This window comes from Indicator indicator, chromosome 26 (genome assembly GCF_027791375.1).
Source record: "Indicator indicator isolate 239-I01 chromosome 26, UM_Iind_1.1, whole genome shotgun sequence".
Lineage (NCBI taxonomy): Eukaryota > Metazoa > Chordata > Aves > Piciformes > Indicatoridae > Indicator > Indicator indicator.
Window position 1 is genome coordinate 10765431 of NC_072035.1, and position 16568 is coordinate 10781998.

The window sequence follows — 16568 nt, forward strand, 5'->3', positions numbered from 1 at the left end:
AGTCAGCAGCATCAAGGCACATGAGGCTCCAGGATGGACAGAGCAGAGGTGAGATTCTGCTCCCTGACACACACAGCTGATGTCAGCAGGAGCTCTGTGAACAAGACCTGAAAGCAGGACATGGCCCCAAGGAGACATCTAGCAAGAGCTTTGATACAACGCTGGTAGGTGATATTGGCTCCACAGCTATTTGCAACATGCTATTATCTGTAACTAAACTGGCAACACAGGCACAAAATAAGGCAGTGGGTTAAATTAATCATAAACTCGTTAGAAAACATGCAAAAATAATACTGAGGTTTGGGGGAAAAAAAACAAAAAAAAAAAAACAACCAGAATTGAAAACAAACAAACAAACAAAAAAAAGAGAAAAGTTTCTTGCCCCTTTTAAGTTTTTCCTCATAAAAACACGAATAGTTCCACACCCACAGCTGAAATCCAACCTTAAAAAAACCCAACAAAACAAAACCCCAAAAACCAGGAGTAAAAAGCCAAGTGGGAGTCAGTTGTTGTTCTCTTTGGTGGTGATGGTGACCAGCTGCTTGGCAGCCTTGGCGATGTCGTAGGCGCACTGGATGACCTGCTGCGTGACCAGCTGGATGTCTGTGCTGGGGCATGTCTCCACAGGAAGGGTTTTTTTGCACTCAGATTGGAGTCTGTAGGCACTAGATGTCAGCAGACGCAAAGAAGTCCTTACCAGCTCAGATTTGGGTTTCTGGGAAGGGAAAAGAAGATGATGGAACACCACAGAACAGCAAAATCAATTCAGGATCGCTTTCGCATCAGGCATGATGGGGCCAGCAGGAGCAGGGTGGTCATTGTACCCCTGTACACAGCACTGGTTAGGCCACACCTTGAGTACTGTGTCCAGTTCTGGGCCCCTCAGTTTAGGAAAGATGTTGAATTGCTGGAGCATGTCCAGAGAAGGGCAATGAGGCTGGTGAGAGGCCTTGAGCACAAGCCCTATGAGGAGAGGCTGAGGGAGCTGGGACTGTTTAGCCTGGAGAAGAGGAGGCTCAGGGCAGACCTCATTGCTGTCTACAACTACCTGAAGGGAGGTTGTAGCCAGGAGGGGGTTGGTCTCTTCTCCCAGGCAACTAGCACCAGAACAAGAGGACACAGTCTCAAGCTGCACAGGGGAGGTTTAGGCTGGAGGTGAGGAGAAAGTTCTTCACAGAGAGAGTGGTTGGCCATTGGAATGGGCTGCCCAGGGAGGTGGTGGAGTCACCATCCCTGGAGGTGTTCAAGAGGGGATTGGACGTGGCACTTAGTGCCATGGCTTAGATAGTCATGAGGTTTAGGGTGACAGGTTGGACTCGATGATCTCTGAGGTCTCTTCCAGCCTTCTTGATTCTATGATTCAATTAGAGGTACGTCAGTGTTGTTTCACATGAAACTTCTGCTGCTAGGGCTCTGCTTGCTGGATGGGCAGTCAGGGATGACCTACCCTGATCTCTCCATGCTGTAGGAGATTGTAGAATCATACAATGTAAGGGGTTGAAAGGGACCTCTGGAGATTATCCAGTCCAAACCCCATGCCAACGCAGGGTCACCTAGAGCAGTTCACACAGGAACGTGTCCAGGCGGACTTGGAACCTCTCCAGAGATGGAGACTCCACAACCGCTCTGGGCAGCCTGCTCCAGGGCTCCAGCACCCTGACACCAAAAAGGTTTCTCCTCTCATTCAGATGGAACCTCCTGGGTTCCAGTTTGTGTCCATTGTCCCTTGTCCTGTCACTGGCCACCACTGACAAGAGTCTGGCCCCACTCGCAGGTTATTCCCAGATTAGCCCTACCCAATCGGCAGATTAAGACATGAAAGATGTGCCAAACACGTGGTCACTTCTCCCTACCTTCAGCTTTTGGGTTTCATTTGCAAAGGGAAATCCACCAAGGAGCAAGGAGGCCAAAATCACAGGCTCACAGGATGTTAGGGGTTGGAAGGGACCTCTGGAGATCATCAAGTCCAACCCCCCTGCCAGAGCAGGACCAGAGAATCCACCACAGGTCACACACAGGAACACATCTAGATGGGTCTTGACAGTCTCCAGATAATGAGACTCCACAACCTCTCTGAGGAGCTTGTTCCAGTGCTCTGTGACCCTCCCAGTGAAGAAGTTCCTCCTCATGTTGAGGTGGAACCTCCTGTGCTGCAGTTTATATCCATCACCCCTCATCCTATCACAGGGTACAACTGAGAAGAGCCTGTCCCTTCCCCCTTGACACCCAGCCCTCTGACATAAAATACCTCATTTTAATGCCTGGAAGGTACTTACTTTTGGGAACAAGGCTGCCATTTCTGTCACTGCCACATGTATCCTCTCGGAGCACGGTATATAGCTGCAAAAAGATGCAGTGGATTATTCATCATGAAAAGACTCCTCTCCCCTTCAGTTTCATTAGTTATTGCCTATTGTTCTCCAAATAACTAACAACTCCCCCCACACACTCTGAAAAAAATATCTCTAATCTACAAAAATATCTCTGTAGACAGCACTGAGGGCAACCAAAAGAGCTGGTGCCACACACAAGGTGGTGGCTTTTAGTGTCAGCTCAGCAGTAGAGAACTGTGTGAGTTCAGAAAAAGCCCAAACTCAGACAGCACAAAATGATTCCTTAAGTTTTCATTATTCATCAAATCACAGAATGGTTTGGGTTGGAAGGGACCTTAAAGATCATTTAGTTCCAACCCCGTGCCATGGGCAGAGACACCTTCCACTAGACCACGTAGCTCAAGGCCCCATCTAAGCTGGCCTTGAGCACCTCAACCTCCATGGCATCCACAACCTCCCTGGCCAACCTGTTCCACTCTTTAATCCAATTTGGTCTGAAGGAAGAAGTCTCCACAGCCACTGTCCACCACCCACTGTCACTAAGTCTCAGTTTGGATGCTATTATGGAAATGCACCTGTGAATAGTAACTGCACATTAATCTGTCTGAATTTCCCAACCTTCCCCTCCCCAACTTTTCACATGCTGGGATTTGTCTCTTAATTGTCCAGAAAATTGCTTAACTGGTTCTGTTTGGTGTATGCACAACCATGTGTTAGTGTCATGTGTGGCAGAGCATGCCCAAGCAAACTGCTTTGCGTGAGTCAGGCACAAAGGAAAGCAAGATTCTCCAGCTTGAGGGTATTGACACAAAATCTGGTGATACAGAGGTGCTTTGGAAAAAAATCAGATCAAAAGTGGGTTGGAAGAGATCTCTTAAAATCATCCAGTCCAACCATCAACCCAGACACCACCATGGCCATCAAACCATGTCCCAAAGTGCCATGGCCACACATTTCTTGAACACCTCCTGGGATGGGGACTCCACCACCTCCCTGGGCAGCCTGTTCCAGTGCCTGACCACCCTTGCAGCAAAGACATTTTTCCTAATCTTCAACCTAACCCTGCCCTGGCACAATTTCAGGTCATTTCTTCTCATTCTATCACCTGTTAATAGGAAGAAGAGGCCAACTCCACCTCACTCCAACCTCCTTCAGGCAGTTGTAGAGAGCCAGAAGGTCTCCCCTTAGCCTCCTCTTCTCTGGACTAAACAACCCCAGTTCCCTCAGCTGCTCCTCACCAGCCCTGTTCTCCAGACCCTTCCCCAGCTTTGTTGCCTTTCTCTGGACCCACTCCAGCCCCTCAATGTCCTTCTTGGAGTGAAGGGCCCAAAACTGAATCCAGGATTCAAAGTGCAGCCTCACCAGTGCCCAGTACAGGGGCAGGATCATTTCTATGGTTATTTTCCACCTGTAAGTTACAAAGTAGAAGCCTTAAAAAAAAATCCCCAAAACTAAACCACTTTGTACCTAAGTTACCAAACACAGTGAACCCAAAAACTGTATTCCAAGCCACTGGCAGCCAGACCTGAGGCTTTACCTTCAAAAGCTTTTCAGCCACCAGCTCTGAGCTCTGTAGAATGATTCATAGATTGGTGTAAGGTGAAAGGACCTTAAAGATCATCCAGGTCCTGCCCTGTTGCCATGGGCAGGGACACCTCCCACTAGAACAGGTTGCTCAAGGCCTCATCCAACCTGGCCTTGAACACCTCCAGGGAGGAGGCATCCACAACATCCCTGGACAACCTGTTCCAGTGTCTCACCACCCTCACTGTAAAGGATTATCTTCCTGATCTCCAGTCTAAATCTCCCTTCTTCCAGCTCAAAGCCATTGTCCCTCATTCTATCACTACAAGCTCTTGTTGAAAAGTCCCTCTCCAGCCTCCCTGGGGCAGCTGTATTTTGTTGCAGAGATGCCTGCTGAGGACACACCTGGATTGCAAGGAGATTTATTTCCAGCCCTGTATCAGTTCATGATCAGCTGAAGGTAGGAATGCAGCACCATGCACATATTTCCCCTTTCTCATCCCACAAACTGGAAGGTCAGCCCTGTGAGAAGGGGATATGGCAAACTTCCAGTGCAGAACTCATACCTTGCTTTGTAGGTAAAGTTTAACTAAAGGTAAAACACCAGGTGAAGGTGCCTTGAGAACAGCAAGAGTACTCTTGCATTAATTTACACACAGCAAACAAACAACACACAATTCTCACACAGCAGCTTACAGATGTGCCTCTTCAGACTACCAATGACCATCACCATGTGTGGGTTTTAGGCTCTAGATTCAGTAATTTTGTTAACCAACAAAGCTGATTCCATCAGCAGTCATAGATTTCTCTTCTGATTAATGTGCCAAATGAAATTTGGTCTGTTCATAACAGATCTTAAACCTATTTCCCATAAGCTGCTGTGAAGTGCTGTTAGTGTGGGCTGTTCAAAGTTTAATTTCATTTTTATGCTTCAAGGACTCAGTTTTAGTTTAAGCTCATTAAAGTGATTCAATCTTGAGCAAAAAAAACCCATCAAAAATCACAAAGCATTCAGGAGAAATATTCAGCATCAGTAAATTATGGTGGATCATTGCCCTTTCAAGCAAAAAAAAAAAAAAAACAAACCCACCCCAAACCCAACCCCCTCCAGTTGTGATTTGTGCAGTCATCTGGTAACAGCAAAGGTGCAAAACCAGGTCACTTGCAAATGCACTGAGACAGAAGCAACACACTGGGGTCATTCTGGCAATGCAGGAAAATTGCTCTCAAAGAATATTTTCTGTAGGTCTCAAATCAAATGAATTCTTCCAAATCAAACTGAAAGTGGAAAAAAAAAAATCTCCTAAGTTGACCAACAGGATGAATGAGGTGATTCTTCCCCCTCTACTCTGCTCCCCTGAGATCCCACCTGGAATACCAGGGCCAGTTCACAACAGGGACAGGGAACTGCTGGAGCAAGTCCAAAGCAGGCCTGGAAGATGATCAGAGGGCTGGAGCACCTCTCCTATAAGGACAGGCTGGGAAAGTTTGGGCTCTTCATCCTGGAAAAGAGAAGGCTCCAGGAAGATCTTATAGCAGCCTTCCAGTACCTGAAGGAGTCTGCAGGAGAGCTGGGGAGGGACTTTTTACAAGAACTTGTAGTTATAAGGGGCAGTGGCTTTGAGCTGGAAGATGGGAGACTGAGACTGGAGATCAGGAAGAAATTCTTTCCATTGAGGGTGGGGAGACACTGGAACACTGGATGAGGCCTTGAGCAACTTGGTCTAGTGTGAGGTGTCCCTGCCCATGGCAGGGGGGGTTGGAACTGGATTATCTTTAAGGTCCTTTCCAACCCAAACCATTCTATAACTGTAATTCCCATTCTGCTGCTGAGTTAACAATTAATTTGCTCCCTTCAAGCCACACTGAGCAGCACCTCAGCTCATTAAAGAGCCAGTTTGCTGATTAGGTTTCTTCACTGGCATGGCAGAGAAAGCCCCAAGGACGCCTCAAATGACAGAGACCATGCTCACTGATAGTATGTCATGGCATGTCCTCCAGGTGAGCTGCAAGGTTCAGAGTGTCTGGGAGGAAGGGCTTTAGAGTCTGCCCACTCACTATGAGCTCATGAAATAAGCTGACACATTTGTGAGTGAACAGACACTCAGTGAGACAGGAGGAAGACATTCAAACAGTGACAGCTTGGATAAAAGAATCCATCATGAGCAGCAACTTGTGGTAACCTCCTCCTGTCCTGATGTCTGTCACTGGCAGAAACACCTGGCTTAGAAGTTGGGAAGTTGTTTTAAAGCACAGCTCACTTAAAGTTCATTTTATTTTGGGCATTAATAAACAAAACTTTGGTCAGGTTGGATGTGCTAGATAAACACACATCCTTTTCCACTGACTCAAGGCACAAATGGCCTCATTTGACACGCCAGCTGTACAAAGAGTTGAGAACTAAGCTGTCAGGTGTCAATGTCCCATGTTGGGAGATGTGAAACTTCTGCTCCTTTGCCCTGTTGGTTGTCCAGAAGCAGCAACTAAACTTTGTGCTGCTGGTTGTCCTATTCTATCTTGTCTTGGTTGCCCAATTTGTCTTGATGGGCAATAGAGAGAACAGAGACAAGAGAATCTTTTCCACGAGAGACAGTTCCAGTTCCCCATGAAATTCTGTGCTTCTGTTCCCTGTTAAATCAACACTGGGTGACCCAATGGAATGGGTAACATCTCAGATCCTCAGCTCCCTGTAGGAGAGTGCTGCAGTTTTGTCCTCACCCAAAGCATTTCATGCATGGCCTTCAACGACCCCTGTGTGGATGGTGCATGAGGGAGAGAGGCAGCAGAAAGGAAGAGAAAGGACACTGTGCCTGGGAGGCAGGGACAGAGGCCAGAGTACCAGGAGGCTGGACTGGGCTGCTGGGTGGTCAGGGGCTGCAGGGGGGCACTCTCAGCCCGTGTGCTGGAGCAGCTGAGGCTCCCTCTGAGCTTGAGCACTCCTGCACGAGCTAATGGCCTACTTGGCCAGGTGAACACAGGAAAAGGAGCAGAAAGCAAGGAAAAAAAAAAAAAAAAAGGTATTTAATTAATAAATTATATTCTTGCACCATTTCATTACTCTGCTATTACCTATGCAGTGTGTGATTTTCATCTACAAGGTTCCTAGCACCACCTTAAGCATCTCACTTTAAGGAAGCGCTGCAGGCAGGGAAGGGTGGAACCCACCCCCTCCATCTCCTGTGTGTCCTAGGCCCACTGAGACAAAGCCAGGGAACAGGAAAACAAAGAACATCAACTTCACAGTGCAGTGCTGTTTCAGATTATACTCATTTAAGTGCTGGCAAACTCCCCACTCCACACATGGGACAGGAGAGAAACCAAAAAACAACAACAAAAAAAAAGTACAGACCAGGTTGTTTAAAAATCTCTTTACCAGCAAGAGCTAGGTGTGCTGCACTGGTTCTTCCAGTGATTTAAAAAATATATAATCTGAATACTGCAAACTGGGAAATACTTCAAAATTAAACTCCTTTAAAGCTTCTTTTGCTGTTGGGTGCTCTGTGAGAAACAAGCAATGAGGGATCAGTGGCAAAGGTTGTGGAGGAGGGCAAAGAGCTCAGCCCAAACACATTGGAACTGGCCGTGAGGGAAGGAGAGGGAGAGGCCATGAGCTGTCCCTTCTAAAAATAGAAAAGGCCAAGAAGGAAAAAACACAGAAGTGGCTCCATTGTTGTGCACTTCTCTCTGCAGGGCAGGAAGTGAGGGCTTGACATAAATCATCAGCTGCTTCTCACCAGCAAAGCTAGACACAGAGTGTGGGGTGGGAGGTGAGAGCTGCCAGCCTGCAGCTTCAGAGCTTCTGGAGACCAAAGCTGTTCCTGACCCAAAACATCTCCACACTTAGGAAGATGTAACTCTTATTGCCAGTCCCCTGTTACACTGGAGCACCACCTGATGAGCAGCTAAGGGCAAGTTCACTTCTGCTCGCTCATGGCTAGTGTGAGATTCTTGAGTTGGGCCAGAAGCCCTATGAGGGAGGTGAAGTTGTGTGCAACCTGGTGTGCTGAGGAACAGGCTCCTGCTTACCCAGCTGTCTCTAAATCCAACAGATCAAACCAGCTTTAGAAGCTACATCATCTGTATCAATATGTCAATAGGAAAGCCAAGTTCCCTCTGCCTTTGCTAATTTTTCCTGAACCAGACTTGGTGTTCCTATCACACCTCTGTGGGATGTCTTCTAAGGCCATAGAGGTCTGAAGATCCAAGAGAAGCTTACAGCAAGTTCTCTGGTTCCTATCTAAACCAATACCCATCTTGCAGCAGGACTTCACAAGTGCTTTGCTTCTCATCCCTGTGCCAGCTGTGGGCAGGGCAGGCAGAGCCCACTTGCAGGGGGCTGATCTGGCTGTTGGGACAGGACCTGCTGTTCCCACCTCCCGTGCTGGTCACTTGTCCCTGCTCATCTAGGAAACCCCACAGACCTACAAGTGGTGTAGGTGTCAAACCAGCTTCTCCAGCGTTAGCACAGGAGCGGTGGCTGCACTTCTGCAAACATCTGAAGAGTTTTCTGCCTTCTCTCCCAAAGCCCAGGGCTTTCCCAGCCCTCCCCCCTACCTGTCGTGCTTGTTCTCCTGCGCCGCTCGCAGCAGCTCCTGGATGTTCTTGGTGATCTGCTCGGTTTTCCGAATCACATCTTCTGTGCTGGGCAAACTGGAGCTGGGGGCTGTGTCGCTGTCTTCAGGGATGGATCCCTCCCCTGGCCAAATGACACTCCTCTGACGGGCCTTCCTGCCTGACCTGCGAAGGGACACAGCACAGCTGGGTCCCGAGGGGCAGAACTGGCTGTGCCGTCAGCTCCGTGCGGCTGTGGTGTCAGCTCTGTGCTACCTACCCAGGCTCCTCCATCTCCAGAGGGGTGGTGGGGTTGTCATAGTCACTCTCAGACATGCTGCTCTGCTTCTCCAGCTTTGAGGCCTGCAAAGAACACAGATCTGTTTGAGTGTCCCACAGGGAAGAAGTGCCCAAGCCATGCCAAGACCATGTGCTGAGAGAGCAAGCCCCATGTGCAGGACAACAGCCCAGCAGCTGCTGCTACCCTGGAGCCTGCTGGGTCCCCCTGCCCTGTGGCAGGCTCCTGCTGCCAGCCTGTACCAAAGGCCCTGGGTGCTGTTGGCATGGCCTCACCAGTCTGAGTCCCACAGTGGGGCAGACTGAATGTAGACTGGAAACCAAACTGAGCATGGGAGGCCCAGCATGAGGTGGGAGGCTGGACTAAGTGAGGGAGGTCTATGGTAGAGGCCACATCTAGTATGAGAGTGTGACCACAGAGCAAAGGCTGACCTAGGCACGGGGAGCCCACCAAACAATGGGAGACCAAAATGAGGGGTGAGGACCAAGATAATGGGAAAGGCAAAACAAAGAGAGGAGACTAACGTGATGGCAGGAGGCCCACTGTGTGGTGATGGCCAAACAAGACTGAAGAGGATGTAGGGAACAAAACCAATAGCTCCAGACTTTGAGCCCATTGCAGATGGGAGGCTGAGAGGAGGGTAGAAGACCAAAGTGAGATGAGGCCCACTGGGTCTGATTTCTCCTCTTTCCCAGATGTATAGAGGAGAACAATACAATCAGGCAAAGCTCTGATGCTTGCCCAAGAAATGGAACAAGATGGCACCAACATGAACCACACAGAAAGAGCAGAGCAAAAAGAGAACTTTTCTTGAAAGATCTTTGCAAAATCAGCTCGGTCTGACAGAGAAATGCAAATGTGTCTCCCTCAAGTTTCATCTCGGAAAGTTTTAACACAGAAATAAATCTTGAACATGTGATACAACAAAATGGGAATAAGCTATTCACTGTTATCTAAGAAATGAGACATCAACATCTCAAACCAGCCCAAAAGATCTTGCATTGGTGTTTGTTTCAGAATTTAAAGAGATTTAGTCTGAGTAAGACCTCAAAACAGCCTCAACTCACTCTGGTGGAAGGTGCTGTCTGCAAGCAGTACAAGCTGGCAGCTAAGGCTGGTGAAACAGCAACATAGAAGCCACACTGCTGCTCACCTCCAGCCTTCATTAATCTGTGACCTGTTAAGCTGGACCTGCCCAGGGGCTGTTACTTCAGTCACAGCCCAAAATGGATGTTATTCTGAAGCTGCAAATGCAATGTGCTTTTCCCTTCTTTGGAGTATCTTAACTTGTAATTAGTTGATGGATCCCAAATAAAATCTAGTCTAAAAATCTAGAAACTGTCACAGACAGTTTCTTTCAACTCTTCATGCTGTTAAATGGGTTCTCTCCCAGGGTGGGATTTTCTGCTCACTTCTAGCAAACAGATTTAAGACCAGATTTAAGTGTCTCACTACAGAAAAAAGAAAAGTGTACAGCAAAACCTTAACCTGGAGAAGGCTTCTTCAGAGAGCCAGCAGCTCACAGATGAGGCCAGATGGAATCAAAAAAGCTTACAGAACGTGTTTGATGTTTCTTGGTAACATTGCAAACCTTTTTTTTTTTCCTAGAGTCACATCTGCAGCTAATGAAATCCCTAAGAACAAAGTTCTGCAGATCCTGGTGTCTTGAATCTTGCCCTGAAAAGAGTCTTGCTAAAAAAAATTCCAGGCTTTTTCTGTCTGTGTCAGCAGAAAGCAGGCTGCTGAGACTAAAATGTGTTGGTGTGCAAGATCAAGTTTGGATGCTTAAGGAACTTGCTTCAAACAAACTAATGAGCACCTGCAAGATAAATGGTCAACAAATAAAGATAACTTGGTCAGTCAGTACCAAGACTCCAGGGAGACATCATAGTGGTCTTCCAATACCTGAAGGGGCCTACAAGAAAGCTGAAAAGTGACTTTCTACAAGGGCTTGTAGGGATAGGATGAAGGGCAATGGCTTTGAGCTGGAAGAGGGGAAATTTAGACTGGAGATTAGGAAGAAATTCTTTCCAGTGAGGGTGGGGAGACACTGGTACAGGTTGCCCAGGGAGACTGTGAATGCCCTTTCCCTGGAGGTGTTCCAAGGCCAGACTGGATAAGACCTTGAGCAACCTGGGCTAGTGGAAGGTGTCCCTGCCCATGGCAGAGAGTTTGGAACTAGATGATCTTGAAGGTCCCTTCCAACGCAAACCATTCTATGAACTGTAAGATAAAGAGTCAATAAATAAAGGTAAGTTGGTCAATCAGTACCAATTTGGATTGGTGCAAGCTGACAGCCCCCAGAGAAAGCAGGCTTCCAAGCTAGGACCCGGTGAGCTTCAGACGCTTCATGCAGCGCGTTTTAGTCGGGAGGAAGAGTTACGGTGGCTTAGGAAATACCAGCAACCAAGTTGTCTTCAGGCTGTTTCCAGTGTTACACAGCTGAGTAAGTGATCTGGAGTAACTGTGCATGGTGTTAAATGCTAAGGATTTCAGCCACTGTGAAGTTAGGGAGAAGCCAAGTGTCCACAGCACGTGGAAGAAGAAACAGAGAGTGATGAGATACTGCTCGGTGCAAGCGTGAGGGGAGTCAGTGTAAAAGAGGAGAAGACAGAGGCAGAATGGCTTCCAGGGAGACTGCCACCTCCTCCAGGGAAGAGACCAATTGGGATGGTACTTAACCCTTCGTGTGCTTTCATCCCTTGACCAGGAAAGCGTGGAGGGGAAGGAAGGTAGAGATGAAGAGGAGGTCACAAACGCACTCCTCCCGATCTAAAAATGGGAAAGAGAAAAAAAAAAAACACTCGGGAAAAAAAAACAAACAAACAAAAACCCCCCCCAAACCAAACCACAAACTGAAATCAATTATTCCATTAACAAATTAATTGAAATAAAGAAACATTCTTACAATCATGGAGATGACAAATCAAGAATGATATTTTTTTTTTAAGGGTGGCTAAAGCTGAGTGGACTTCATTCCTTCAAAATACTCTTGGCTTCAAGTTAATCCCAATATTGATACTCCAGGGGTGCTAAATTCCACAGAGAATAAAATACATTCCCCACAAACCCCAATTAATTAGCTCCACACAACAAATCAATGCTGCACAACCACTATTTCTGCCCTAGTTTCAAATCAAATGGCTGAAGGATCTACACAAAACACTGTCATGCCACATGCAAAAGAATTCTGGACGTTTCTTGCTGCCAGATCTGCCTTTTAATCAATATGCCAATAAAATTTTCAGTGATCCAGATTTGAAGTTCTTAGTAATTGAAGGGAGGGGAAACTGTGCTGATTCCTTGGTGCCCTCAACTGTCTCCTTTGGAATGTGGATGGAATGTTTGCTCTCCCTCATGCCAGGTAATAAAAAAGTTAAATGCCAAATATGTTTTAACTATCTGGAAGGAAATACAAATCCACAAATGTTAAATAAGTGCCTAAAAACCAGTGTCCCATATCCCTGCCCATGGGGCAACCTATAAAGGTGAACAAAAGAATTAACTTTAATAAGCACTGGTGTGTGTTTGCTCACATCAACAGTGTGAACACATCGGTGCTGAATCCTTGTGGCTTAACACACAATTTCTTCTCCACTATTAGCTCATCATACAGGGGAATACCAAAACCAGGAGAATTTGTTCAGCTAACAGATCTAACCCACTTTCAGTTCCAAATTCAGAATAAAAATTTGGTGGCCCAGTGCAAATTTACCTTGGACTGTGTTTTATTTCTGAAGGTGGTTCTGAAATCCCACAAATTGGTACCTGCTTCAAGAAAGAAATCCACCAACTTCCCTACTTGGAATATTATTTTTCCCCTCTTCCTGCTTCAAGAAAGAAATCCACCAACTTCCCTACTTGGAATATTATTTTTCCCCTCTTCCTGGTTTTTAAACAAACACATACTGATATTTGGCCTCTCTCTTGTGCTTAAGAGAAACAGCTGAGCATAAATCAAAAGCTCCAGTTTCCATATACCAGAATCATTCTAGTTTTTAACACAGCAAACATGAAGGGTTCTTCCAGCTGAGATCCGCTCTGGAGCAGAGAGCTGAGCAGCTTTGGTGAAGGAGCAGAGATGGAACAGACAGCAAAGCTCACCACAAAGAGAAATGCAGAAGCATCAGCAGTTTTACTTACATGTGGAGGGAAAGGTTGCAGCCTGGTTATGCTCTCCTCTGGGTAGGTGACCTCTGCCATGGGCAGGTAGGGTTTCTGACCTGAGCCGGTCTCGTACATGGACATGGGTCTGCTGCCCCGTGCGGATGGGCGCCGCTTTAGAGAAGAGTTGTTGCTAGGGTCTGTGTATTCAGAACCACTTTGGACCTGATAGATATTGGTTGTAGCCTGTCTTCTGAGGTTGGTATTTTCACTCTGCAGAGTTTGGAGCTGAAAGAAATGTTTAGCAGTGGGACTGTTTAGCACTGTTTAACAGTGACAGGATGAAGGGTGATGGCTTCAAATTGGAAGAAGGATTTACGTTAGACGTTAGGAGGAAATTCTTCCCCGTGAAGGTGGTGAGGCACTGGAAAAGGTTGCCCAGGGAGGTTGTGGAGGCTCCAAGCCTGGAAGTGTTCAAAGCCAGGTTGAATGGGGCCTTGAGCAACCCAGTCTAGAGGAAGGTGTTCCTGCCCATGGCAGGGGGGTTGGAACTAGGTGATCTTTAAGGACCCTTCCAACCCAAACCATTCTGTGATTCTATGACTTTGCTCTTCTAACAGCAAGCATCAAAAGAACACTGACTGTACGACACATGCTTGGCAGCTTTACCAGTTTGATTTCTTCTTCAAAACCTACTTAAGTTGCTTAGCACAAGCATAGAAACATCTACATCCTGAGCTGGAAATACTTACATTCTGATTTCCAGCAGGATCCAAGCTAATTTAGATCTTAAAACCGGCTGTTGGAGTTAAAAAACCCCATACAACCCATTTCCTTCTAGCCTGGCTGTACTGGCACATGAAACCATGTGATACAATGAGGCTGGGGGTGGGGAAGGACTGCAAATTAAACAGATTTTCAAGCAAAAGTGATCCATTTCAGCAGCCAAAACTCTGAGAGGACTTTAACATAAAGCCCGTGAAATCTGAGCATGCCAGAACTAAAGCACAGACAGCAGAGGCAGCACAAAGAGAACTGGAGCTTGCTCTGCGAAGCAAGAGGAGAGTTTAGCTTAGGAAAATTAAGTGTTTGCTTTCTGAGATGCCAACAAGAAATCATTATAAAGCTTTTTATGATTCTGTGTTTGTGGATATTTAAAACTGTAACAATTATGATGGTTTTTTTGGATGGAGTGACTGGGAGGAAGTTTGCTATGTTAACATAACAGAAAGAAAAGATGGAAAAAATCTCACTATCAGCACTTCTCTGATAAAACTCAAGTCAAATATTCCAAGCAGCTGATGGCCTTTTAACCAGCAAATTGCTTATTTAGTATTTACATTTACTTTGGCATCATGTGAACCTTGGACAACATGATCTCTATCAAATACTCCTGCTTTGCCTAAAGCACCTTCCAGAATCCTACAAGGAAGTGCAGGATTCTGTCAACATAATTTATGCTTTTTCTCCTCATTCTGTGTTCTCTGTAGTGAGATGCATCAAGGCTTAAGATGTGAGGATTAGCCAGGAGCCAAGCCACCCCTTTAACAATTAATATTAGAGGCAATTAAATGGATTTATACATTTTATAGTCTCCTCCTTCCAAACTTCTTCCACATTTTATGAATATGTTTTGGGAGCAGTTTTTGTAAACTCAGACCAAAATCTTAACCACCTGAAAATCCTTCCTTAGCCCACAAAAATATCTATTCACCAGAACACTGGCAAAGCATTTAACAAGTTGTTGATTTGTTTCTGTAAGAATCAGAAGGTTTGGCTTCTAAACTGAGGGTTTGGAGCTTTAAATTCAGAATTTTAGCACAAAATGTTCAGTGTTCTTTTTGTATAAGGCTATCTAGACAGAGTAACTCTTACTGTAAATGATATAGCTCTACCTTATCCTTCTGAAGGTTATTGCATCTTCGGTTTTAGTCTGATCAACTTCAAATACCTCAGGAATGGTGCCTGTTACCTTTTTCTGCATGATCCTCAGCTCATCACTCAAGTTGATGTTCACTTTCATTAGCTGCTGAATCTTGACCTCAGAAGCCACCAGAGCATTTTTAACTTGCATGTACTCCTGGGCTGTCACTGGTCCATCTGACAAGTCTGAATCCAGGCTCTGCAAACAAGAAAAGAACCACACTTACACCACTGAGAACAGATTACCAAAAGAACACAAGACAATGAGATTTCAACAGCTTTTTATGTACTTTAAAGGGATCAGGGTGCTAATTAAGTTGAGTTGAATAAGATACATTCATTAAAATAATTTTAGTCCAATATAAAAGCAATTCGATGCCAATCAACATCGAAACACTTGTCTCAGCGTTTTAGTGACACAATATTGTTTCACAGGGATTTAGTTATGCAATGAAGAACTGGGAAGTCATAAAAGACAGATTAACTAAGCATCCAGCATGTTACCAGGGAAGATTAAACTGGAACTACTAGTTTTACTGCTCCTTTTTTACAATATCCCAAAATCCCAGCACGGTGGCAGTTGGAAAGGACCTCTGGGGATCATAGAATCATAGGAGTTGGTAGGGACCACTGGATATCATCCAATCCAAGCCCTCTGCTAAAGCAGGGTCACCCAGAGCAGCTTGCCCAGGATCACAATGTCCAAGTGGGTTTGGAATCCCTCCAGAGAAAGAGACTACACAACCTCTGTGGGTAGCCTGCTCCAGGGCTCTGGGACTATGTTACCATGGTGCATTATCTCCAGGAATGGTTTAAAACACTCAGTCACTATTGATCTGCTCTAAGTAGTTCTTCAGTAGGAAGCAGGTTGTGAAATAGCATGGCACCACTGATGAAGAATGCTTTGGTAGATTCAATTATTCCAGATTTAGACTGGAGATTAGGAAGAAATTCTTTCCAGTGAGGGTTGGGAGGCACTGCCCAGGCAGGTTGTGGATGCCCCCTCCCTGGAGGCCAGGTTGGATGGGACTTTGAGCAACCTGGGCTAGTGAGAGGGGTCCCTGCCCATGGCAGAAGGATTGGAACTGGATGATCTTTAAGGTCTCTTCCAACCCAAACCATTCCAGGATTCTGTGATCTCTGCAGTGAGATCTGCATCTTAACTCCAGTCATGCAGAGTGGCATGTGTTACTTTTTAAAATCTATTCACAGATTGCTTGATGGCTCTGAAATGAATCTGAAAACTAATTAAAATATTAACATGCATGAATGATCAGGCAGTGAAGTCCCCTCACAAAGGAAAAGTTTCACTGCAGTGAAGTCAAACAAGATTTGGTGTGTGTATGAATATTTCAAACCTACCTTCTGCCTGTTTGATTTAGCTGCATTAGTTTCTAGATCTGTATCTTCATCTGAAGCAACACTGTCATAATCAGGCTGGTCATTATCCTGACTCTCACTGCTGTGTTGGTTGCTGATTGACTTGAGTATCAGCTCCACGTTTTCTGTAGGTCAACACACCCCATATAAAAAGACACCAGTGAGTTTGGACAGGAAATGGAAGTGCAGGAAGTAATTAAAAAACATAAATCAGAAAACATTTTCATCCAGAGAGACAACACATGCCGTAATAAAGGATCATTTCTTAATTAAATAATGTTTGATTAAGAATGCTTGATCATCATTAATCAAAAATTAATTTAGATGCACCAAAGAGGTATGGATTATTACTGGCCAAAACATGAAAGCTTTATGGTTTTGTCTTTTCTTGGAAGTGTTGAGGCAACTTAAAGTAAATGAAAATCATATTTTAGCAGCTTAATACAAATTCACAT

General features: G+C 45.6%; 1 protein-coding gene across 6 annotated transcripts in view; it reads right to left on the reverse strand.

Moving 5' to 3' along the window:
* Window positions 1–390: 390 nt before the first annotated feature.
* GIT2 (GIT ArfGAP 2) overlaps window positions 391–16568 on the reverse strand; it is a 29277-nt gene continuing 13099 nt past the window's right edge. For 2 of the 6 annotated variants that reach the window (XM_054392477.1, XM_054392478.1), the window contains 6 exons: window positions 16096–16238; window positions 12850–13098; window positions 8689–8771; window positions 8412–8594; window positions 2277–2340; window positions 391–715 (listed from right to left, as the gene is read on the reverse strand). In XM_054392477.1, the coding sequence (XP_054248452.1) occupies window positions 503–715; window positions 2277–2340; window positions 8412–8594; window positions 8689–8771; window positions 12850–13098; window positions 16096–16238 (935 nt within the window). In that variant the 3' untranslated portion in view covers window positions 391–502. Of the gene's footprint in view, window positions 716–2276; window positions 2341–8411; window positions 8595–8688; window positions 8772–11388; window positions 11479–12849; window positions 13099–14782; window positions 14933–16095; window positions 16239–16568 lie in introns of all 6 variants that reach the window. The other 4 variants (XM_054392474.1, XM_054392476.1, XM_054392475.1 and 1 more) reach the window with 4 other exon arrangements.